Source organism: Glarea lozoyensis (genome assembly GCF_000409485.1).
Source record: "Glarea lozoyensis ATCC 20868 chromosome Unknown GLAREA3, whole genome shotgun sequence".
Classification (NCBI taxonomy): Eukaryota; Fungi; Ascomycota; class Leotiomycetes; order Helotiales; family Helotiaceae; genus Glarea; species Glarea lozoyensis.
The window spans coordinates 2,692,125-2,715,406 of record NW_007360998.1 but is presented as its reverse complement, the minus strand read 5'-3'; the positions used below and the strand labels follow the sequence as shown (position 1 = coordinate 2,715,406).

Sequence of the window (23,282 nt, the reverse complement as noted above, 5' to 3'; positions counted from 1 at the left end):
TTGCCTTTGACTACTGACATAGCTCAACGCGACTTGGAAGCTTCCAACTCGTGAAGTGCCATTTGATTTCGAAACACGTTTCAAAATCTAGGATCCTTCCTACCTGCATAAGGCGGTCTGGATTCTTGTTGCATCGTGGGATTTTCTGTACAGTATGCAGCGTACGACGATCACATGCATGTCATGAGGATGCCGGATACCCTCCCATGCCCCGGTAGTAGAAGCTTGGACGTTTTTGGAGATGAGATGGATATATATTATTATATGTTATATGTTATATTTAAAATGATTGAAGCGGGAGTATAAGATTAGATGTAAAGGAGTTGCGGGAAGGAGGTTTGGGTTTACGGATATCTGCAGAAAGAGTCTTGTCGTCACGATGCAGGTCGGATGTATGGAGTACTGTTCTAGAAGGAAACGCCGTGACACTGCAGGTGATGACTGCAGATTGGATGGAGGGGAGTCGTTCGTTCTGAATATGGTGTCTGTCAGAGTGAGTCAGAGTTGTATGGGCACGGGATGGTGGTGAGTTGGAATGGGTTGCGAGACTGTGAGTAGTGAGGAGAGGTGGAAATAGGGGTCGGATTTAAAGGGGGTGGTTCGCTTGCGAGTTCAGTTCTCGTGGCGACGGATAAGCTATGATTCTGGGAGCAACCCTGATCTCGAGCTTTGGTGCAACGGCTTCGGGCTTGGTCGCCGAGATAGATATCTTTGGATACAAGTCTTCTGGTGCACCAGAGGCACTCTACCAGTCAGCAACCCGATCCTTCGTTGTTAGATGTGCTTGTCCATATTCTCAAACCTCACCACCACGAAGGAGCGATAGAGTATTCAGCCCCTCTTGTCTTTCGATAACGGCTGCAAGGCGGTCCTTCGAGTCTGGAAAACGTGGTAGGGCGTTGCAATGGAGGGATTGGATAGCGCCTGTGCCACTGATGCGGAGAGATACTGCGATGACCACAGCTGGGTTTGACCAGAAAGGGAAGTATCAGCCTGACTCACTTGCGCAGCATCGTGACAGTCATTGTGTTGGCACTGGCATCACCGAGTCGGGCGTTGATATTTTGGGTGGAATGAGGCAATGTTCTAGGCCAACCTCAAGGGTTGAATAATGGTTCTGATAGTTCGTGTTTGCTTTTGCAAAAACAAACATTTGGCGATGATTGAAGAGTGGAACGGACCGGACATTTCAGATGAAAAAGTTAAAAGAAACACGGCCCATCCTCGAGCAGAACAGGAGCAACTTACTGTATTGTTGAGCGTGTTTGATATGATATGGCTGTTGGTCCTTGCTCTTCGTGGCAACCGGAATCCGGGATGATCTGATCGTGTTTTATTTTTACGATATCATATGCGCCAGTCGTTGCGTTTGGTACAGATCGTTTGTGGTACAAACCGCCAGATATGTGTGTCTTGAGGCGAAGATGATGGCCCCTTTTCAGCCACGATATGTGGGATATGTTTCGATTCTGGGCTGTGCTGGCGCAACATTGAGGTGTGGGAGGCATGCTTGGTACGATGGTAGTGGTGGTGGTGGTGAGAAGGGGTGTGGAAGATGTAGAGAACACCTATGAGAATGTGAGTGAAAGCTTTAGCCAGAAAAAGAAAGAAAATATTTTCAAATCAAGTCGATACTTCTCAATTTAGCAAGTAAACATATTCTGTCATAATTCCTAGACTATGTAGCTACGCACGTATTGCAGGTCAAACAGAATTCGTGGACAATGTACTTGTCGGTGCACGTATTTCATGATGACCCTTCTTGGCCTTGGATGCTTTGACAATTATCTCCGTCGAGGTCTTTTTGGATGTCGCACAGCAAGAAAAGAAGAACAAAGAAGATAATTAGAACACTTACAATCGATTCTTCATCGATTCACCTTTATACAAAAAATAAAAATATAAGTTTCCAGATAAATGTTTGTTCGCTACATTTCCTAGCCCTCTGGCAAGCCAATCACCGTCAGCCAATCGCAAAAAAGTGGACCCTAATTAGGGCGCAAGTAGTCCGGGACCAAAGGCATGTATCCCAAATTTCTCGACGGCTCTTTTTCTTCCTCCTCATCCTTTCTGACCATCTCAGAACAAACCCGCAAGATCCCCCACGAATACTAATCCGGCGACCATCTTCTATTTTGTAGAAGATCTCGCGGCAGGAATAGTCTCCTTCGATACTTTTATACAGTAATCGGCATAATCACCATCGCGCATCCGTTTCGACGTCTCGCTGCGACCTCCACTCCTTGAAATTCACCCAGGAAAAAAAAAGGGCGCCTGTTTCCCAGGCAGTCTCCTCACACAACCTGAGAGATCCGATTCACTTCGACCATCTCAACAAATCTCCACTCTTCGCACTGCATCGCATTCTTCTTTAATAGATTCGATCAAATTTGAGATTTGGTTGCCTTCTGCGAAGGTTTTCCCCGTCCAAAGACAATCACGATACGTCATACAAACTCAACTTCGTCCAACAAACCACGAGAGGTCATCTTCGAAAAACTTCCCCATATGACTTCAGTCTCTCAACAATCTTCAATCCCAAGCCAGGCCTCCAACACCTCCAACGCTTCGCAGCCCACCCTGTCGTACGCATCCACCGCGAAAAAGGCAGTCGCGTCGCCACCGATCGCGACGGGCTCCTCGACCCCATCACCCGCCGTGGCTATCGGAGGGTCTGCGCCGGTGCAGCAACATGGAAAGTCTTCGTCGATTTCGCCTGTGAATGGCAGAACGTCAATTCCTCCAGCTGTTCCGGCGGTTGCACCTGCTATTGCCCATAGCAGTTCTGCAATCAACGGAGGCGCGACTGATCACAGCCGCAAGTCTTCGGTTACCATCAGCGCAACTGGTCCATCTGGATATGTCGCGAACGGCGGCCCTGTAGGTGGTTCAAAGGGTGGAATACAATTCGGGTCGATTACAGATTCTCCAGCGGCCTCGCATAGCACTCCACAGATCGCCCAAAGTTCATCGGCACCAATCGCGATCCCAAATCCCCGAGTAACATCCCCTGCTCAATCACCTTCACCAATTCCTCAACCTTCAGCCAGCGGTGGGAAACCACCTTCTGGTTTGACCGGCCCAAACGCGGCTCCTACTTTTGGTAGCTTTAACGGTGGCGATGGCGAGGTAAGTTTTGCTCCTTCGGCTAATATAGTTTCTCTTCGTTTGCTAATGTTTTGTGTTTCGCAGCGTCACATGCGACAAGCATCCGGAACCCAGGGTCCCGCGCAAGGCAACACACAAAGCGGCCATCAGCGCCGCGAGTCCCAGTCGAACCACGACATGAATAACCAAAATACGGGCGCGAATCCTCGCGGCGGATATGGAGGCGGTCGAGGTCGAGGCAGCTTCAACGGCAACAATTCTCAGTATCCACAACAGATGGGATATCCTCCTGCCAACGGCAACAACGGATACAACCGCAACCCAGGGCAGAGTCGTGGTGGGATGGGCAACCCCATGGCTGCTCCTTTCCAAAATCCAGGAAGACCATTCCCCAACTCTCCACATCAAGCTGCTCGCAGCCCAGCATTGACTCCATCGCTGCCAGGCACACCAAACATGAACCCGACGATGCCCAGCATGGGCCCTCAGCAGTATGGCGGTTACGGATACCAGCACATGCCTCCTCAACAAGTACATCCCCACAATTCACATTACAGTCATGAGCAAAATTCTCACAATTCTCAATACAACAATTACAAGAGAGGTAGCGGCAAAGGCAGCAACAAGAAGCGATTACCCGAAAAGCACTCGTATCACAATCCTAATCACAGTCGACGAGGAGATTCACGAGAGCTTTTCGGCCATCAAATCATGCCTGATTATCGATATCCTGCCGAACGCCGTTATGTTCAACATGACTCGGGAAACCTGCAGTCACCACCTTTGAGTTATTCAGGTGTTGGTCCTGATATGCCAAAGCAGCAAGTCAATGGACCACCGCCTGAAGCTCCACCGGTCGATTTACGACGCTCGTCCGATGACAGAACTACTTCCCCCATCTTTCCCCCTCTTCCCTCCCTTCTCTTTCCTGAACTACCAAAGCTCGATCCAAAGATCAATGACTTTTCTCCAGCAAGTGGCAATTTCGAGGAATATCTAACAGTGAGACAGCAGAGTTACGGTTATCCACCCCAACAACAATACGATCCGCGAGCGATGCAGATGGCAAACCAGTACATGTACCCTCAAATGGGTTACATGGGTGGACCACCTCCACAGTCCCCACAACCGGGCTACCAACAGCCACACCAGTCGTATATTCCAGGACAGTACGCACCGCAACCGATGTCCCGAAACTCGTCGCAAATGTCTTCCGACCCAAGACCTGCCTCGAGCATGGGCCAACCTCAAACCCCATCAATGGTGCCGTCTATCTCGCACCAGCAAGCTCCTCAATCCAAGGTACCCTCGGCGCAGTCACCAGCATTTACAAGAACTGTTCGGAAGAGCGCGGCTATTGCCATCAAGCGACCCGATACAGGCGATGTTATTGATGTAGACTCAATCAAGGTGCCAGCTTCTCCAGCCCCAAGCAACCGTGCTAGAACACCACCAGTGATCGCTTCCACCCCAACTCCACCACCAAAGTCTGCAACTCCACAGCACAACCGCACCGATAGTAGCGCCCCTGCAAAGACATCTGAGCAGATCAAGGCTGAGATTGCTGAGAAGGTAAGAAAGGCTGCTGCCAGCGACAAGGCTGAAACCGAGAAAGCTGCTGCTGAGACCAAGGCAAAGGAAGAGCAAGCTGCTAAGCTTGCTGAGGAGAAGAAAGTCGCAGAGGAGAAGGCTAAGGCGGAAGCAGAAGCTAAGGCGGCACAGGAGGCTAAGGATAAAGAAGAAGCCGACAAGAAAGCTGCTGAAGCCAAGGCCAAGCAAGATGAAGAAGATGAGCTCGAACGACAGATTGCTGAGATGGAAGCTGCTGAGGCCGAACGAGAGAAGAAGGAAGCTGAAATGAACGAGAAGCGTGCCGCCGAAAAGGCTGCTGCTGCCAAGAAGGCCGAGGAGGAGAGGAAGAAGAACGCTGAAGAGGAAGATCGTAAGCTCAAAGAGCAGGAGCGCGAAATGGAGCGCATTGAAGATGAGCGTGAAGCAAAGAGGGCTGCGGCCGAAGCAAAGGGTGCCGACAAGGGGGACATAAAGAGCCAAATCAAGAACGCCATGAAGGGCGAGACTGAGAAAGACGCTCCTACAACTCCAGCTACATTGGCATCTTCATTGTCGAACCTTACTTTGGGCACCGAAAGTGGAACTTCCACACCAGCTTCCAACGAGTCGATGGGCCCACCCCCACCAAAAGCTGGCCCAGCAAGCAAGAAGGTACCTGCAGCTCTCAACCTTGCTCCTCTTAACACCAAGCCTGTCGAGGCTCCTCAACCAAGTGCTGCTCTTCAATCTTTGAAATCTGCTCGTTTCCTTACTGCGATCAACCCCGCGTTGTATCCTTCCAGCATCAACTCACCAAACCCTGCGCTCAACTCTGCTGTTGCCGCCAAGGGAAAGAGCTTCAAGTACGACAGTGCTTTCTTGATGCAATTCCAAAAGGTCTTCACCGAGAAACCATCTATGGAATTCGAGTCCCAGATCAAGGCTCTTATTGGTGATGGTGACGCAGGTTCCGCTAGATCAGCCTCGACCCGAGGCGGTGGTGGGATGGGCCCCCGATCAAGCTCTACTCGTGGCAACGCACCGGGTGCTTTTGCTATGGGTTCATTTGGTCAACCTGGTGGTAAGACTCTTCCACCAGGAACAACATCAGCAGAGCGATTTGCTATGACCAATGGCTCAATGCCACGACCAGCTGTCAACCCAATGGCTTCATTCAACCGCCCTGGTGGTGCTTTCCCAGGTGGTAACGCCATGACTCGCAACCCATCCAGCTCCGGTATGGGCTACAACATGCCCAGCTCCCCTCGACAACAGAGCCGATCTCAACGAGGTGGAAGCAAGCGTGACAGCCACCAAGGTGGTGGTAATCCTAAATCCGAGGCTCAAGCTGCAAAGACTATGCCACTTACCGCTGGTATGGACTTGAAGCCCATCAAGGTCTCTGCAACCGGATGGAAGCCTCGCAGTCTTGCTCAAACATCAGCTACTGGCGCTGCTGGACCAACCCCAGGTGCTGCTGGCGGCAACGGCCATATGGAACCTGACATGGTTCAACGTAAGGTCAAGGCTGCATTGAACAAGATGACTCCAGAGAAATTCGACAAGATTGCCGATCAAATTCTCGCCATCGCCGCTCAGTCCAAGGATGAAGATGATGGACGTACTCTTAGACAAGTTATCCAGCTTACCTTCGAGAAAGCTACGGATGAAGCTCATTGGGCTTCTATGTATGCCAAGTTCTGCAAGCGCATGTTGGAAACTATGAGCCCTGATATCAAGGACGCAAACATTACCGACAAGAATGGCAATATCGTATCCGGAGGTAACCTTTTCAGAAAGTATCTTCTCAACAGATGTCAAGAGGAGTTCGAACGTGGATGGAAGCTTGACTTACCAGATAAGCCTGATGGAGAGCCTGGAGACGAGAAATCTGCCGAAGCTACCATGCTTTCTGATGAGTACTACATTGCCGCTGCTGCTAAGCGACGTGGTCTCGGTCTTGTTCAGTTCATTGGTGAGCTGTACAAACTTAGCATGCTTACGGAGCGTATCATGCACCAATGTGTGCAGAAACTTGTCGACTACACTGGCATTCCTGATGAGGCTGAAATTGAATCATTGACCAAACTATTGAAGACAATTGGTCACAACTTGGACAGCACCGAGAAGGGTAAGCCAATGATGGATATCTACTTCCAGCGCATCCAAGGTATGGTCGACACACCAGATCTTCCAAGTCGTCTGCGATTCATGTTGATGGACATCATCGATCTCCGAAAGAAGAACTGGACTTCCAAGGAGCAAAACAAGGGCCCTAAGACTCTTGATGAAGTCAGGGTTGAGGTATGTTCACTTCCTACTGCCACGCAATATAATTTACTAACTTCTTATAGGCTGAAGCTGCTGCTGCTGCAAAAGCGGCTGAGAATGCTCGTGGTCCTCGCGGAGGTGGCGGTGGTGGTGGCGGCGGTGGTCGCATGCAGATGGGACGCGGTGACTCGAGGAATTTCTCCAACCAGTACGGGAATCAACCACCAGTTGACTACCAAAAGAACACCGTTGGTATGGATGATCTCCGTCGTCTAACCAACAAGGGTGGAGCGAACAGAAACGCCAGCGCCAACATGTCGTTTGGCCCAACATCCATGTTCTCCTCGAGAAGCAACAGTGGTCGAAAGATGCCAGGAGGTGCATTTAACAGAACCGGGGAAGATTCCGGCGCTTCTTCGAGAACAGGCACACCACCTCAACAAAAGGAAAAGGAGTCTGCTACTTCAGCAAATGCATTCAGGTATGTTGCACCAGCATGATCCTACATTACCATTCTAACAATTACATAGTCTTCTTGCAGGATTAGGTTCTGGCGAACCAGAAAACCCAGCGTCTCCACCTTCGACTTCCGTTTCTCCTGCACTGTCCAAGGCAACTCCTGCACCAGCTGAGAAGCCCGAAGACAAGAAGGATAACGAATGAAGAGTATGATCAACATAATATCCCCAAAAGTTGTTCTGGAGCTACCCTAATCTTTGTGTATACACCGACTGGTTAAACTTGCATTTTGCGGAACGGCCTTTTCTAATTGTGTCTTAAAAGTTCTCTTATTCTGTCTTATATGATACCTCAGCCCGACATAGACTACATCGTGCGCCATCAGATCTCTTCTTTCGTCCTGGGCATACTGGAGGGAGGGTGTGCGGGAAGACAGGTTGCTTGTTCGCATATTTCCTTTGGGCTGGCAGGATTTGACACTATACCGCCGGATATCGACCGTCGACGTCAACGACCCAAAAGCTTTTTGTGTTAATACTTTCCTTTCTCTGTTACTGTGTTGTCGTTGTCTTTTTTTTTGCGAGAAATCTGTTGCTATCACTCGCATGCTGGGGCAAGGTTTCGAAAAATCTGCGTTGCATCTTTTGCGTCTTTGGACCCGGTTCTTCGATCTCTTTTTAGACACTATTTCGCCATGACGAATAGTCAAAATCTGTGGGGTCGTTTTTTGAGGTTTCCTCTCATGTCTTATCGAATGCATGCGTCTCTTTCCTTTTCTAGCGGTGGCCTGGCTGGCTTGGTTTTGTAATTTGTTGGGGTGGATGGAATAATGGTTATGTGCCTGCAGTTTGGGGAACAGGGGATAGCCAAGGCGTCGAATGGGTGTTAATCCGTCTGATATGAAAGGAAGGCTGGTCGCCAACAGTCTCTTCTTTTCGTAGATGGGAGATGCATCACTGGGAGCTCGACGCGCATGGGGAGGAATTGGGATGAAAAGACACATTGTACAAATATTAGATTCGCTTCCGATCATGCCAGCCAGCTTCGTTATTAGTATAAAATCAAATCTTCAAGAAATCTTGGTGTTTTCGTGATGTGAGACTGTGATGCCATCCGCCTTTGTACGATCCTCAAGTATCTATCAAAATATTTTGCTTCTCTATAAGTAAACTATCCTTCTAAGCCCCACAGACCCATCCATTGACCACGCTCCAACATAATACACAGTCATTTCCCCTGTTGCATATTCCTGCCCATATAATCCACATGTACCATAACCATAAGCATCTCCGACAATCTCATCGACTCTAGATTTACAGCTTCCCATTCTCTAACGACACGGGGGTGTGGAAAAGGTAGGGATATCTTAGATATCGCTGTACTCATGTTTTAGTTCTCCTATAACAGCAGACTATGTCGTTGAGATGTGAGGCTGGCTGTTGGAAGGGTGAGATCTTGTGGTTAGTCTGTTAATCTATTAGTAGGTTCTCTGATATGTTTGTTGGTTCTAGGTATGAAATTAGAAGATCGATTATGTCTATTGTAGACAGTTACTAGGCAAACCGGTGTAGATTGTAAAGGCGCTAATGATAGGCAAGACCGAGAGTGGGTGGTTACTGTGCGCAGGAGATGACTGAACATCACAGCTCAATCAGGCACTCCAAAGCGGTTTGAACCACTCATGGCACCATAATCAAATAAATAGAACTCAATTACTTTTTCTCTTATTTATTTTTAAATCCTATTGGTACATCTGTAGCATTATTTACAACTTTCCATTGTGCGCGCTGTTTTCTGCATTTTTCCAATGGAGAAGACTAGACCTCGTCCCAAATATGGTATCTCCTCTTCCTTCATGTCCAAGACCAAGAATCCAAACACAACATGTGCATATGGTCGCAATATCGCCTGAATGGGTATACCGGCGGCGTGGATTATATAACTCCCGAACTAGACCCCGTTTGAATATTCAAAGGAATTTTTTGAGACATCTCAAAATCTTCAAGATCTGATAGTGCTTCATCTACGGTAGCCCCGACCTTCATTTCCACGACCTCTTTCGCGGCTGCCACCTCCGCGACCTCTGTTTCCAACCATATCGTCACTGTAAAGGCCACCACGAGGCCGAGAATCGCTGTATCGGTCGCCGTTTCTATCATCGGTGTCCATGCGGTCGCTGCCCTGAAAGCCATATGAGCCGTCCATCACGTCCTCACGGTCATCGCGCCTGCGTTCTGCTGGGGCATCCTTCGTAGGGTATCGCTGTGGTGCACTATAAACTGATCGATTGTCCTCTGAGCGATTATTACGCGCGTCTGCTCGCGGCCCTTGTGGGGTTACTGGCGTCGATCGTGCGGCTTTGCTTGCTGGGGCGCCAACTTTATGGTAAACGCTAAGAATATTACCGTCGGCCTGGAAACCTGTTAGTAAATGCAGCAAAAGAGAGTTGAGAGTAATACGCTTTGATTGTGGAGCGTTTCTACTACGTTATCGGCCCCTTCCTTGGTCTCAAATTCTATCTCCGCGATAACTTTTGGCCGCTCAGCAATAAGTGTGCAAGCTAACACCACTCCTCCAATGGGGACCATTGCGCTCTCTATATCTTCAACTGTGGTGCCAGGAGCCAGATTCTTAGCAACGACAATATATGGCCCAGCAACGCCTCGAATTGAGATCCCCGGTTTCGATGACCCGATAATATTGAATTGGCTGTTGAGAGCAGGCGATGACGCCGAGCCGTGAAGCGCTGTATGTAATCGATCTGAACGAATTCCGCGCGGAGCTTTCGGTGCACGGGGGGCGCTTGCGCCTTGAGGATTGTTCAGGCTGTGAAGATCGTGGGTCCATTCAGCATCGACGTTGCCGGCTGGTCTGTCAACTCGTCCTGTTGCGACTTGCTTTTGCGGTCGTGGGCCGAATGTAGCCATGGCAGGCTTCTACATCTTGTTAGGAGTTGCTTCTGGGTAATGGAGTCCCGGCAATACCTTTTGAACGCCGACTCTGCTGGCCATAGATGGGACACCGCCGCCTCTTCGATTGCTTATTCCACCGCCAGGCGCGCTCGACCTCCGACCTTTATTGAATACCTCGGCCACGAGGGCTTCATTCTTGCGACGCTGGCGATCTAGCAGCCATTAGTATGAGTCTAGAACAGGTTGCACCATTGTATCGCATACCTTTGGTAAGCATCGCGTTCAAGTCAACAGCATCTTTTCCCTTCTTCGTTGGAGCCATTGCGCTGTTTGTTAGTTTACAAAACGTTAGTAGAAGAACAGTTGTGGTATCAAGTGTGCCCTAAAATAGAACAAACAAAGATTCCTGGATCAAGGCTGAAAGAGTGGTGTTGTGAGAATAAATTGGCTGCGCTCGTTGAAGTTGGCGACGATGTGCCAAAAAAGCAAACGTGAGGGACAAGTCTGAAGGTGCGAGACGCGCGAGGGCAACCGCGTCCGTGCACGATCCCCCTTTTCTTTACCGAAAGAGAAGGGACGACTTACCGAACTGATGACTTTCCAAAATGTAATTTTTGGTATGAGCTGTTTTACACACTGGAAATACTTTTCGAAATAATTTTGTTTCGCTCCTATTACACAACAATTTTGGGTATAGGTAAGTTAATCACTGCTAAAACACCAAACTATCATCTGCCAAACAGTCCTCGTAAACAGAACCACTTGAACACTTCTCATACCTGCGTTCTAAGTATTTCTAATCATCTAGTTCTTGGGCTAACAAAGAAATAGACAGTATAAACTTGATCATCATGGCCACCACAGTAGCAGCATGTATCGACCTCGGAAATAGTCCTCAAACACCCAAATCCAAAAGGACTTTCACTTTCCATACTCCAACTACCAGATCTCCTAATACAAAAGAAAATGCGATATCCCCAAGACGAACAAAGCTCTTTAACACATTAAAGTCATTATCAGGCCGACGAAGTGTTCGAGGCGAATCCGAGACAAATAGTCCAAAGTCCATCAGCAAACGGAAGTCGGCATGGGACTTGTTCGGTCGACTGTCACAAAAAGGGTCAAGTAGCGATGACCAGTCGGTATCTACCGACACAACAAAGGAGCGAAGCGTGTCTCCCTTCAAAAAACCCTTAATGGAAGTGGTTTTGCCAAGTAAGTCTGCTTTGATTCATAAGTGACCAAGATCTGACACAATCCAGGCACCAATAGGCCAACTGTAATGAAGAGACGAAAAAGTCTAGGGGACGTCATTGGCACAATCAAGAAGAAAGCTGTTACAAGATACAATACCATATCTTATCAGGGAGGACGTCACCCCGAATCGATGACAGTGTGGGACGAGACATTGTCACCTCCATGTAGGTTCCCTGCTAAAACAGACGACCATTGTGAGCTATTGAGCGCCCAACCTCTCTATCACACATTACGAAACAGTACACCTGCGCTTTCCTTACATCTTCCAGGTGCAACATTCGAAGATATGGACCCTGCAGCTGTAGTAGCTCGGATGGTAGATGGTCCGAAGCCCAGTCCATTTTATCAGACAACGTGCTAAAATTAGACAGACTTCAAGACGGAGCAAACACGACAGCTAGTTTCTACCTCCACAGATTCTGAGTCTGCGCAAACCGCATGTAAGTAAAACTTGCGCAACATGGGAACCGAAACTGATCCTCTCAGGGACTGGTAGCGACACGGTGACTTTGACGGAGGCTTGTGAAGTAATATCCAAGGATACGCTTACTCAAGAGCAACGGGGCAATCCTCAGACACCGGAGAGTTATTTGTGCGCTCTGATTGACTCGTATCGTGGCCAGTCCGAAGCTGGTCTCTCGGATCAGCAAGATCTCTCACCATGCCCGTCTCCTGAGAAATATCAGGCTGTTCAGGGAATAGACTTTCTTGAAGATGATTGTTCGGTACACAAAACATCTGCTGAGAAGTGAGTTTTCTTGTATCCCGTTACTCACATCCGACTCTAACCGGAAAGTAGCCGACCAGCCACAGAATGTGTTCCATATTATCCACTGGATATAGGCCTAACCTTGTCATTTGAACCCTCAGATAACTCTTTGCATCGAGATCAAAGACTGGTGGTCTCAGTTCGAGAGGTCTATTCCGACTCAGAATACTCGGAAGACTTTGATCCAAATTTTTGCGAAGGCACAGCGGAGAGGAATGATAGAGACGAGAAGCCGATCTCAACTACAAAGACTGCGAACAACCACCTAACCGAAAGAATAAGGATGACTCTCGGGAAAATGACGAAAAACTATCATGCATATGGGAGCGATGCCTCTGGGTTTGACCAAAATGATAGAGAAGCGTGGAGTGCAATTGTCCTTGGAGACCAGATCTTAAACAATGTAAGCAAAGCCCTTGACGAACTACAGTACAAAGATGTAAAATGACAATTATAAGGGAACACCGCCGAAAAAGACAAGAAGGATCTCTTCAGTCGAAGATGGATTTGAAAGACACCCGTCCACGAATAGGATTCTGGAAGAGTCTGTCAAGCTTCGATCGCCATCTGAACGGTTCGAGTTCATTCGTTCATCTCTGCGGTCCACCTCACCCCATGAAACTCATTGTAAGCCTGTCGTGCCCCTTCCGAGCACGAGATCCAGGAAGAGCGAGTCATCGCTTGAAGACGAAATCCAGTTCATGAAGCTCGGTAGCCTAAAGCGACTAGGAATGAAGGCTCGAGTGCCACTCAAACCGGATCAGTATACCATAGGTCCATACCACCTCGATTTTCCGCAAGTAGGAAGTTTTCCAGCCGAGAGGTATACTTTTGAGTATAAATCTGAAGTAATTTCAAAGTGGTATGACCAAAGTCTCAGTGGCAGGTATGCCAGATTCTGCATTTATGACCCAAAAACGAAAACATACACGGGGCAACCGCGCTGGGCTGCCGCGCCAGATCTGAGAGATCTGAGAAGAAGCGGGCAAGAAGCTTTATGGCTTCCCAAAACCCGCACAGATAGCGAAGACCGGCATCATGCACTGACAAATAAGAGTTTGTGGGAAGCTAGCGAAGCGGAGGAACTCATGAGGCTAAGCATGATAATACCTAGAATGCAGCACAACTTAGAAGGGGCCATGCCTCTGAAGAATACCGCTTCCGCACGAAAATATTTGGAGGCTTCGCATGGGTTAAGTCACGTATACTTTTCATCCCAGTCAAATGGAAGCCCCTGGCCCAATTCAGTTGTCGAAGCTGGCCAGAATAGCTCTTGCGACATGGAAACGTCTTTTCTTGCTTCGAACACGACTGGGGCAATCATGGATGCAACCCTCTCAACAGATACCACCTCAGAACCTGAAGACATTCTGGCTGATGGTGAAATCCTAAGTGACGATGTTTCGGATGTAAGTGTTGATACCAACAGCGATCTAGCACGCAGCTTCATTGGAAGCCAGTTTCCCGAGACCCAGAGCCCAGTGGAAAACTCACCCAACAGTCTTCTCCCTCGCCATAATCACATTGAGGTAAGAGAGGATGATGAATTGCTTTTTACGCCAATAAAGAATGAGGAACCGGTAGTGGGTAAAACATGGTTTGATCTTGCAAGAGAGTATAAAGCTTCTCATCTAGAGACCACGAAAGCAACTTCGGACAGCCACGGTCATGAGGAAAACAGTGGTACCTCGACAGCAATTTATGATGAGGCAGGAATTACCAGATTTCAAAAGACCTACGTTTCCAAAACTTGGTTTGATCTCGCAGAAGAGTGGAAGACTGGACGCTCACAGATGAATCTGGGCGAACGTCAGACATACGGGGACTCGCAAGTATTTTCTCCAGCAACAAATTTTGGTGACGAAGGCATCCAGATGCGAAATTTGCCGCCTGTCACAGAGTATGTCATCAAAGCCGCACCTCTTAGAGGTTGTGCGTTTCCCGGTTTGCCGGACAAGCCTACTACTGAACATATCGAAGACATTCGTGATGAGCTATTTTCGAAGGTGCCTGTCACTGAGCTCAACTCAAACTCAGCACTGACTAAAGCCATAAGAGAAGCTTGCCAGCAAGAATCCGAAAATAACAGTGATATCAAATCAGCTGTTTCATACACCTCTTACATCGAAGCTGAAATGCAGACGAAAAGATTATGGCAAACAATGTATCCGCAAGCAGACGGTCATGACCGACAAGATTTCCCTTCCGAGAAGCTTTCCATACACTCTAGAAGCCAAGTCGAGAACAGTTCTACAAGTATGTATCCGGACGCATACGGTCGTGGTCGGCAAGGCTTGATACATGGTGATCAACAATGCGATGAGGCTATTCTACGGCCGGCTTCTGTGACATCTTTTGCTTCCGGGTCCAAATTTACCGAGTTTGCTGAGCAATTAAGGGAAGAGAGTATAATTGATACTGTTCCGAATCGTCAAGAGACCGAGGAGACCCCCCTATCTTCCAAGATAAAGGCAGCAGGCCCAACATACTCATTGGGTACAGATACTCCCCTGAAAGATGTGCCATCAGCTTCAACTGAATATATACCACCATTAAAGCTCCAGAAAGCTGAATACAAAGTCGAAAAGGCCGAAGGAATCGAAGCTGGACCACCGGAAGGTCTTTCACGACAAACAAAACGAAGCGTTGGTGCTCTCGTTGACATCTTCCAAGCACATGGCTTAATGTCCGGCCTGAAATCGCCATTTATGAGATCATCGAGTCCTTCTCGTGGGGCTTGTTCTCCAGCACCATCGAATACCGGTAACAGAACTGAAATCTCGCTTAAAGAATCTACCCCCTTACCGCCAAGACGAAGACACCGAAAAGGTCGAGTATTTCAGTTTTCGTCTTCCTCGGGCAACTCCTCCGATGCGAGCTTGGTACATCCCTTCGCAGATGCTCCAAGTACGAGGTGGCCTCTTCGTAGAGTCCAGGAGATGGGGCGTGCGAATGACTCAGACTTGAGTGATGCAGAGACTGAAGTGAGCAACTTTGGAGAAACCCTGGAAAGATGTAGTGGCGGGACTAGAGATGGAAGAGGCCGGGAAAGCTCTGATGAGGAGCGAAATAACCGTGACAATGATCTTTATGGATGAGAAGTGAGAGGCGTGCTCGAGAGTCGAGTTTAAGAGAAGACTTTGCCGGTTATGGCCAATCAAAGGGGGAATCAACATTGTAGAAAATATTGTTAACAAAGCATCGACATGAAGGCCACACATAGTGGACAAAATTAGATATTGATTATACATTCTTTTCTATCGCTACAAGGCATAAGTCTATAAACACACACAATCGTACAATGATATCTCCTCTTACCTCGCTTTCCCAACATAATTACATGAAGGCTTGATCAACGATATTATACAACACAGAAATATCCGGAGTAGTGTTTTACATATTTGTACACGCACAGAAGTCTATCTTTCACCAGAATGCACCGTTCGTACAAGAGAAGGAAAGAGAGTGCCAGGGTCTTGCTTGACCATAAGTTCAGCGAATTGCCGTTCTTCCTCTGCAAGTCTCTCCGCTTCTTGGGTGGATTTTGATTCTTCAGCCTTGGTCTTTGAATCACTCTCCGCCTCATAGTCTTTTTGCACACGAGCAAGGAACGACTCCCATTTCTCTGGCGACGACTGGGCGCGTACCATTGCTTTGTTCAAGCGGTGTCGATCAATGAACTTCGATAAGTGCTGCGGAACCTCAAAAGTCCCTACTGGTTTATTGTAGGGTTCTCTGCGTTGTGCAAACGCAGCGAGTTTGCTGCGTTCGGCTGTGTATTTACTGTACGTGTCTCGATCCACGAGACCTTGATCCATGAGCATGTCGTAGGCGCCTATCATTTTTCGGACGAGCATTATGACGGACGTCCGATATTCTTCTTGTTCGAATTTGGTCATTTCAACTGAGCTGGGAGGGCCGAAGGTGAGCATGGCTTTTATGTTGATGAAGGATGGGCCTAAACGTGATAGAGCGCGGAGAATCTGCTTTCCCATGTCTAGCTTGCTTTGGGACATGTGGTCTAAGTTTGATGTTGACACCTGGAGATAGTTTATTAGGACGGGGACGTCTGGTACTTGCAGTGCGTTGGTCATAATGTCTAAGATCTTGCCGGCATTGCGGAATGCATTTGGGTTATTCTTGTCGCGGGTGCAAGAAGACATGGCGATACGAAACGTTGCTGCCCGCATCTCGCTTGGTTTCATGCTTTCTAGCAGAGCAACGGTTTCGGTGCTTGCTCTGGCGGTTCTAAGGATACGTAGGTACCCATGATAGTTGGCTGAGTCAGGAACTACACCGATTTTCCTGACAAATATGTCCCAGTAATCATACGCAGGTCCCTTCAATTGCAACTTCAAAAGAACATCCATAACAAGAGACAAAGAGTTTCTCCCCGGCTTTGCGTATGCAGTTTTTGACGGCATGGTTGCATTTGGTGGTGACAGGGACGCGAAGCTGTCAACAGCCCTAGCTGCCTTCAGAGCCTGAATTATTGATTCTTCGGTTTCTACGGTCTCTTCCTTTGCGGCAGGCTTCGTTGATGGCATGGGCGCATTTGGCGACGAAACGACAGCCTTAGCTGTTTTGAGATCCTGAATTATGGCTCTTTCAATTTCTGCGGTCTCCTCCTTAGCGGCAGCCTCGGCTAAGAGCGCTGACTTTTCCTCTCCTTCTTTTGCTCCCCTTTCTGCTTGCCCCTGACTGGACGGATCTATCGCCTTCCGATTAGATGTGCCTAGCTTCGGTACTTGGCGAGGAATATTCATCGTCTGCTCAATCAAAGATAGGATATCATCCTGATCTCGCACGTCGCCAAGCAGCAAAAGGCGGCCCATTGCACATACAAGCTCCTCGTCAATCCACATATCTCCTTTCCGCCATCTCGCAATTACGTCTTGCCATAGTTTGCGAGCATCGAGTGTCGCCTTTCGATAATTCTTCCCGTTGTGATCTGATGTCATTGGGTCTTTTGAATCAGCCGTGGCATTGACTCGTAAAGCATTGAGCATGGTCGTGTATGTCAGATTGTTCGGTGCTGATATGCCTCTCGTAGGCATTTGAGACATGATACCAAACATGGCATCGATGTCCCTGGCTCTAGCACACATCTTTATGATAGCATTTAGATGTATAGTATTAGGCTTTATTACCGACTTTTCATTCGACATTGCAGTATAAATCGCTAGAACTTTCCCTAACGCAGCGGGGAGGTCTTTATGGTTGGTACAACCGCTGATGATAATCGTAAACGTATGGGCATCCGGCTGCTGTCCTCGCTTTTTCATCTACAAAGTGTTAGTGGTGATAAATGTGATTTTGTCAGTCTCGCGTACCTCATTATATGTCTTCAGAGCTGCGTTCATTCTGCCTTTGCTCATCTGCCAATCAATCAGATGATTCCAGCTGACCGTACATGGCAGGCTCTTGCTCGCAGCCCGAACCACAGCTAAGGCGGTTTCATAGTCGTCACCTCTTAACGCTTTCCGAGTGTATTCCGCAAGCTTGAGGGGATCATTCGCATATTCAGGATGCTTTTTGAGGACATTTCCCATGGACACTTCCAGCTTGTATTCTTTGCGACGTAATGCAACCCCCCCGGTGGCTAGAAGTCTGTCTTTGCTCATAGGTGCATCGTCTCCCTTCGACGGATTATCGAACCGTCTTCCGCCATTCGGTCTTCCACCATTCGAGACATAGCGGCGAGAGAGCTGCTCTGGTGCAAGGGTAGTGGCGACGGTGGTTCGAGCAGACGTAGATGACAATAGTGGTTTTCCTGCAAGACTTTGCACATAACGCTCCATGCAGGTGCTGCAACTAAACATTTCTCGTCGTTTTCCGAAGGTGCTGCCGTCTTGTTTTCAACGCTCTCTCAACTTCACAGTCGAAACTTTTTCCGAATCCCTCAGGGTCCATCTTGCGCGCTCCCGGAGATTGACCGACGTGATGCCTTAGATTTGTGACATCCAAGCATGCACTTCCGAGAAATCAACAGGGGTTCGCGAGTCGCGTTCTTTTGCGCGTCGTCGTACTTTATCGCGTACCTCCTTAGTGAGCTCCCCAGCCCACCAAGCACAACCAAACCACTGTTAAACACCAATTCTCCCAAACTCAAACCGCCCTTGACAATGTTGAATTGAACACTATTAAAAGCTATACCAAACCCTCACCATGGTGTCGAAAGCTGCTTTAGCACGTGCGAAATTCGCCGAACTACGTGCCAACGTACAGTCTGGTAAAAAGCGTACCTACGAGGTCGAACAACAAGAAGATCTTTACGAAGAGGTCGACGAGGACGGCTACAAGAAAGTCGTACGGGAGCGCTTGAATCAAGATGACTTTGTTATCGACGATAATGGAGAAGGTTATGCTGACGACGGCCGAGAAGAATGGGACCGGCAACCAGGATATGGCACAGAAAGCGAAGAAGAGCTGCCAGTAAAAGGCAAAGCAGGGAAAGCGGGTGAGTGATACCCAAAAGAACGGGCAAGAATGTTTTCATGACTGACACGATGCTAGCAAAACGGAAACGAGAGGAAGAAAAGGCCAAAAAGGAGAACGCAGACAAGGGGATTAGCAACTACTTTACCAAAGGCCCTATAACCGCTCAACCAAAGGCCAAGGTATGCAGCCAAAACTTTTCATGTATTGTTCGCTGACAAAGTGCTAGCCCGTCAAAACTAAAGAAGAAGACGATTTTATGGCGAGCCTACTTGGCGAAGTAGACGACAACGTTCCCAGACCAACGACACATTCAAGTCGGAGAGTACAACCTAAGCCAAGAAATCGTGCCCTATCACCTACTCTTGATGTTCAGCGTCATGTATCGAAGAAGCGGAAGTCATTGGATACTAGGATTTCTACACCTCCTCTTGACCTAAATACCGGCGACGGCGGCGACTTTATAATGAACATGGATGACGATACCCACCTCGATGATCCACAACCTTCATCGCCAGTCGCAAGGGCAGTTGAACGAAAGCAAGTCATGGTAAAGGCAGAAGATGAAGACGACGACGATATGATGGAAGTTGCTCAAGCTGAGGGTATTGCTACATCAAGTGTCAATATGTCTGGTACCCGTCCGGTGCCAAAAATCAAGAAAGCGGAACCATACCCTTCGCCGGCAAGTTCCTCTCCAGTTCGGGGAGGCGCTGAGCGTGTTGACGCCTCTTCCTGGAACGATGTCACGCAGAAGTTGAACGTGATGGACAGCAGCCAATCTAGCGAGACCGTGACATTTGGCAAATTAGATTACACCGATGCCATTGAAGAGGATGGAAGCCTTAAATTCTTTTGGACTGATTATACGGAAGTCAACGGCAGCTTATGCCTCTTCGGCAAGGTGAAGAACAAGAAAAATGGAGCTCATGTCAGTTGCTTTGTCAAAGTCGACAATGTTCTTCGGAAACTATTCTTCTTGCCTCGAGAATATCGTCAGCAAAACATGAAAGACACCGACGAAGAAGTTGGCATGAAGGAGGTTTATGAGGAGGTGGATGAAATGATGGGCAGGATGAGAGTCGGCATGCACAAAATGAAGCCCTGTACAAGGAAATACGCCTTTGAGCACGAAGATGTTCCCAAGGAAGGAGAGTATCTCAAACTGCTCTACCCATACTCAAGTAAGTGCATCACCTCTCTGACATATTACGGTGTTGACCTTGATAGAACCACAATTGCAACCCGAAAACCATAGTGGTGCAACATTTTCCCGAGTGTTCGGTCACAACACGCCTCTGTTTGAGCAATTCGTTTTGTGGAAGAATATCATGGGTCCATGCTGGCTTCGCATTGAAGATGCAGAGTTTGGCGTGTTGAATAATGCTTCTTTTTGCAAACTCGAGGTGCAAGTCTCGAAGCCTAACCTGATCTCACCCTTGACAGACTCTGACAGTATGGATGCACCACCACTCACATTGATGAGCATTGCTATGAGGACCGTATTGAACGTCAAGGACAATAAACAGGAGATCCTTGCCATCAGTGCCCGAATTTACCACGATATCTCGCTCACGGACACTACATCACCCGAAAAATTACCCTGTCGTTCATTCACGATAATTCGACCTGTTGCATCGAACTTCCCACTTGGATTCGATTCTGAGGTCAAAAAACGAGCTAAAGGACTCGTGAAACTTGTGAAGCAGGAGCAGGAGATTCTGAGTTTCTTTCTAGCTCAGCTCCAGACCGTGGATCCAGATGTTCTTGTGGGGCATCAATTGGAAGGCGTTGACTTCAGCATTCTTCTAAGCCGACTTCAAGCCAAGAAAACTCCTCAGTGGTCTCGAATTGGGCGGATGCGCCGATCGCAGTGGCCTTCTTCGATGGGAAAAATGGGAGGCAATTTCTTCGCTGAGCGATCGTTACTCTCTGGGCGACTCTTATGTGACTTGGCAAACGACGCTGGAAAGTCAACAATGACAAAATGTACATCATGGAGTCTTACAGAGATGTGTAGTATCTATCTCCCCGGAACCTTGCGCCGTGAAGTTGACAACGAAGCGGCACTGAAGACATGGGCAACTACCAAAGACGGTCTCATGGATTATGTCAACCACTGCGAAGCTGATACGTTCTTCATAGCAGCATTGGCATTGAAGGTACAAATGCTCCCTCTGACGAAAGTCCTGACAAACCTGGCTGGAAACTCCTGGGCACGAACGCTTACTGGCACTCGTGCTGAGCGTAACGAGTACATTCTCTTGCACGAGTTCCACCGTAATAAGTACATTTGTCCTGACAAGGCTGTTTTTAAAGGACGCCAGCAAATCGAGGAGGAGAACGATGAGGAAGGTGGAGCTGCCGATGTCAAGAAAAAGGACAAGTACAAAGGTGGTCTTGTTTTCGAGCCAGAGAAAGGTTTATACGACAAATTCGTTCTGGTAATGGATTTCAACTCGTTGTATCCAAGTATTATTCAAGAGTACAATATTTGCTTCACGACTGTGGATAGGACAAAGCTGGTATGCATCCCTATCTGACTCAACTTTAACATATCGACTAACAAGCGCATAGTCTGATGACGAGGAGCAAGTCCCAGAAGTCCCGGAAGATCAAGAGCTTGGCATTTTACCAAAGCTCATTGCTACTTTAGTCAGTCGTAGAAGACAAGTCAAAAGTCTGATGAAGGGTAAATCCGCCACGGCTGAACAACTGGCGACCTGGGACATTAAGCAACTGGCTCTAAAGCTCACCGCTAATTCCATGTATGGTTGTCTCGGATATACCAAGTCTCGGTTTTATGCTCGGCCTCTAGCGGTACTCACGACGTACAAAGGTCGTGAAATTCTTAGAAGTACGAAGGAGCTCGCGGAAAGTAACTCGCTACAGGTCATCTACGGAGATACCGATTCCGTTATGATCAATGCTAATGTCGACAATGTTGATGATGCTCTGAAGGTCGGAAATGAGTTCAAAAAGGCTGTCAATGACCGTTACAAGCTTTTGGAAATCGATATTGACAACGTCTTCAGACGCATCTTACTCCAAGCCAAGAAGAAATACGCTGCTATCAACCTCGTCCAGATTGACGGCAAGTTTGTTGACAAAATGGAAGTCAAAGGTCTGGACATGAAGCGTCGAGAATACTGCAATTTGTCCAAAGAGGTGTCGTCCAAGCTCTTGAACGAGATTCTGTCTGGGGATGAGTCTGATGTGGTGATAACGCGGATCCACGAGTATTTGCGAGAGATAGCAACGAAAATGCGTGAAGACGAAATCCCGACCCAGAAGTACACTATATACACGAAACTCGGCAAAGCACCAAAAGATTATCCAAATGCAGACAGTATGCCACAGGTTCAAGTCGCTTTGCGTGAGATGTCTCGAGGAAAGACGGTGCGCAAGGACGATGTTATGGCATATATAGTTACTGGAGACGGTAAGAACTCATCTGAACCTCCCGCCAAACGGTCATACACCCCTCAGGATGTTGGAAAAGCAGACTCTGGACTGAAGCCAGATGTGGAATGGTATCTATACAAGCAGATTTTCCCTCCCGTTGAGCGGTTATGCGCGAACATCTCTGGCACAGATACAGTACGCCTCGCAGACTGTCTTGGACTGGATGTACGGAAATATAGCATCACCAACAACAACTCGAGTGGTGGCAATGAGACTGAAATTCATTCTCTCGAAAGTCAGATTGACGACTCCGTTCGATTCATGGATGCTTCCCGCCTTTCACTTCGCTGCCGAGCTTGCAAGAGGAACTTCGATTTTGAGGGTCTTGTTGAGAGTGTCGGCCAGTGTTCGCAGGCCGGTATAACATGCCAATGCGGTCAAACTTTATCAACTCTCTCTGTGGTCGCTCAACTGGAGCATCAGATCCGAAAACAGACCAGCAAATATTATGAGGGCTGGCTGATTTGCGACGATCAAGCCTGCGGCAACCGTACAAGACAAATGAGTGTTTACGGACATCGATGTCTTGGACCCAAAGGTCTTGCTCACGGTTGTTATGGAAAGATGCGATACGAGTATAGCGAGAAGATGATGTATAATCAGTTACTCTACTTTTCATCCCTATTTGATGTCGAGAAGGCGAAGAGCCTGGCGAGGGGAACAGATAAGGGTAAGATGGTCCTTAGAAACTTACATGACTTTGACTAACAGATTATAGAACAAATTTTTGCACTTGCTGAGCACAACCGTGTCAGATTTGATACCTTAAAGGGTGTAGTAGGAAAGTACTTGGATAAGTGCGGTAGACAATGGGTACAAATGGATGAGTTGTTTAGGAAGATTGGTCTCAAGCCAGATGTCACTGTTTAACACGTCTTTATGTTTGGATTTGTAATAACAGCATCGCATGGCGTACATAGGATTGGCAGGAGTTTGTTGGAAAGCAGGACTGGAAAGTATCGCATGGGGGGCCTAGGATGACGGTTATTGTATCTTGCTGGAAAGGGCCTAGCGCGTGGCCCCACTTTAATTCTGCCACCCTAAATCGGTTG

The 23,282-nt window shown here is 48.0% G+C and overlaps 5 protein-coding genes across 5 annotated transcripts; 3 read left to right on the top strand and 2 right to left on the bottom strand.

Annotated features, from left to right (window-relative positions):
• Nucleotides 1–2,508: 2,508 nt before the first annotated feature.
• Nucleotides 2,509–7,593, top strand: GLAREA_00886 (ARM repeat-containing protein; the record flags this gene model as incomplete). The annotated part of the gene is made up of 4 exons (XM_008085644.1): nt 2,509–3,129; nt 3,193–6,963; nt 7,014–7,411; nt 7,461–7,593. 4 exons carry the CDS (start codon nt 2,509–2,511, stop codon nt 7,591–7,593), a joined length of 4,923 nt encoding a protein of 1,640 aa, XP_008083835.1.
• Nucleotides 7,594–9,408: 1,815 nt separating this feature from the next.
• Nucleotides 9,409–10,623, bottom strand: GLAREA_00885 (RNA-binding, RBD; the record flags this gene model as incomplete). Its single annotated transcript, XM_008085643.1, has 4 exons — nt 9,409–9,801; nt 9,849–10,325; nt 10,374–10,513; nt 10,566–10,623. 4 exons carry the CDS (start codon nt 10,621–10,623, stop codon nt 9,409–9,411), a joined length of 1,068 nt encoding a protein of 355 aa, XP_008083834.1.
• Nucleotides 10,624–11,152: 529 nt separating this feature from the next.
• On the top strand, nt 11,153–15,425 carry GLAREA_00884 (uncharacterized protein; the record flags this gene model as incomplete). The annotated part of the gene is made up of 6 exons (XM_008085642.1): nt 11,153–11,516; nt 11,564–11,881; nt 11,930–11,998; nt 12,045–12,306; nt 12,358–12,730; nt 12,786–15,425. The coding sequence occupies 6 exons, from the start codon at nt 11,153–11,155 to the stop codon at nt 15,423–15,425; spliced, it is 4,026 nt and encodes a 1,341-aa protein (XP_008083833.1).
• A 321-nt stretch (nt 15,426–15,746) lies between these two features.
• GLAREA_00883 (uncharacterized protein) lies at nt 15,747–18,128 on the bottom strand (the record flags this gene model as incomplete). The annotated part of the gene is made up of 2 exons (XM_008085641.1): nt 15,747–17,612; nt 17,661–18,128. 2 exons carry the CDS (start codon nt 18,126–18,128, stop codon nt 15,747–15,749), a joined length of 2,334 nt encoding a protein of 777 aa, XP_008083832.1.
• Nucleotides 18,129–18,495: 367 nt separating this feature from the next.
• Nucleotides 18,496–23,100, top strand: GLAREA_00882 (DNA/RNA polymerase; the record flags this gene model as incomplete). The annotated part of the gene is made up of 6 exons (XM_008085640.1): nt 18,496–18,787; nt 18,844–18,947; nt 18,995–19,949; nt 19,996–21,290; nt 21,343–22,900; nt 22,949–23,100. 6 exons carry the CDS (start codon nt 18,496–18,498, stop codon nt 23,098–23,100), a joined length of 4,356 nt encoding a protein of 1,451 aa, XP_008083831.1.
• Between the last annotated feature and the right edge of the window lie 182 nt (nt 23,101–23,282).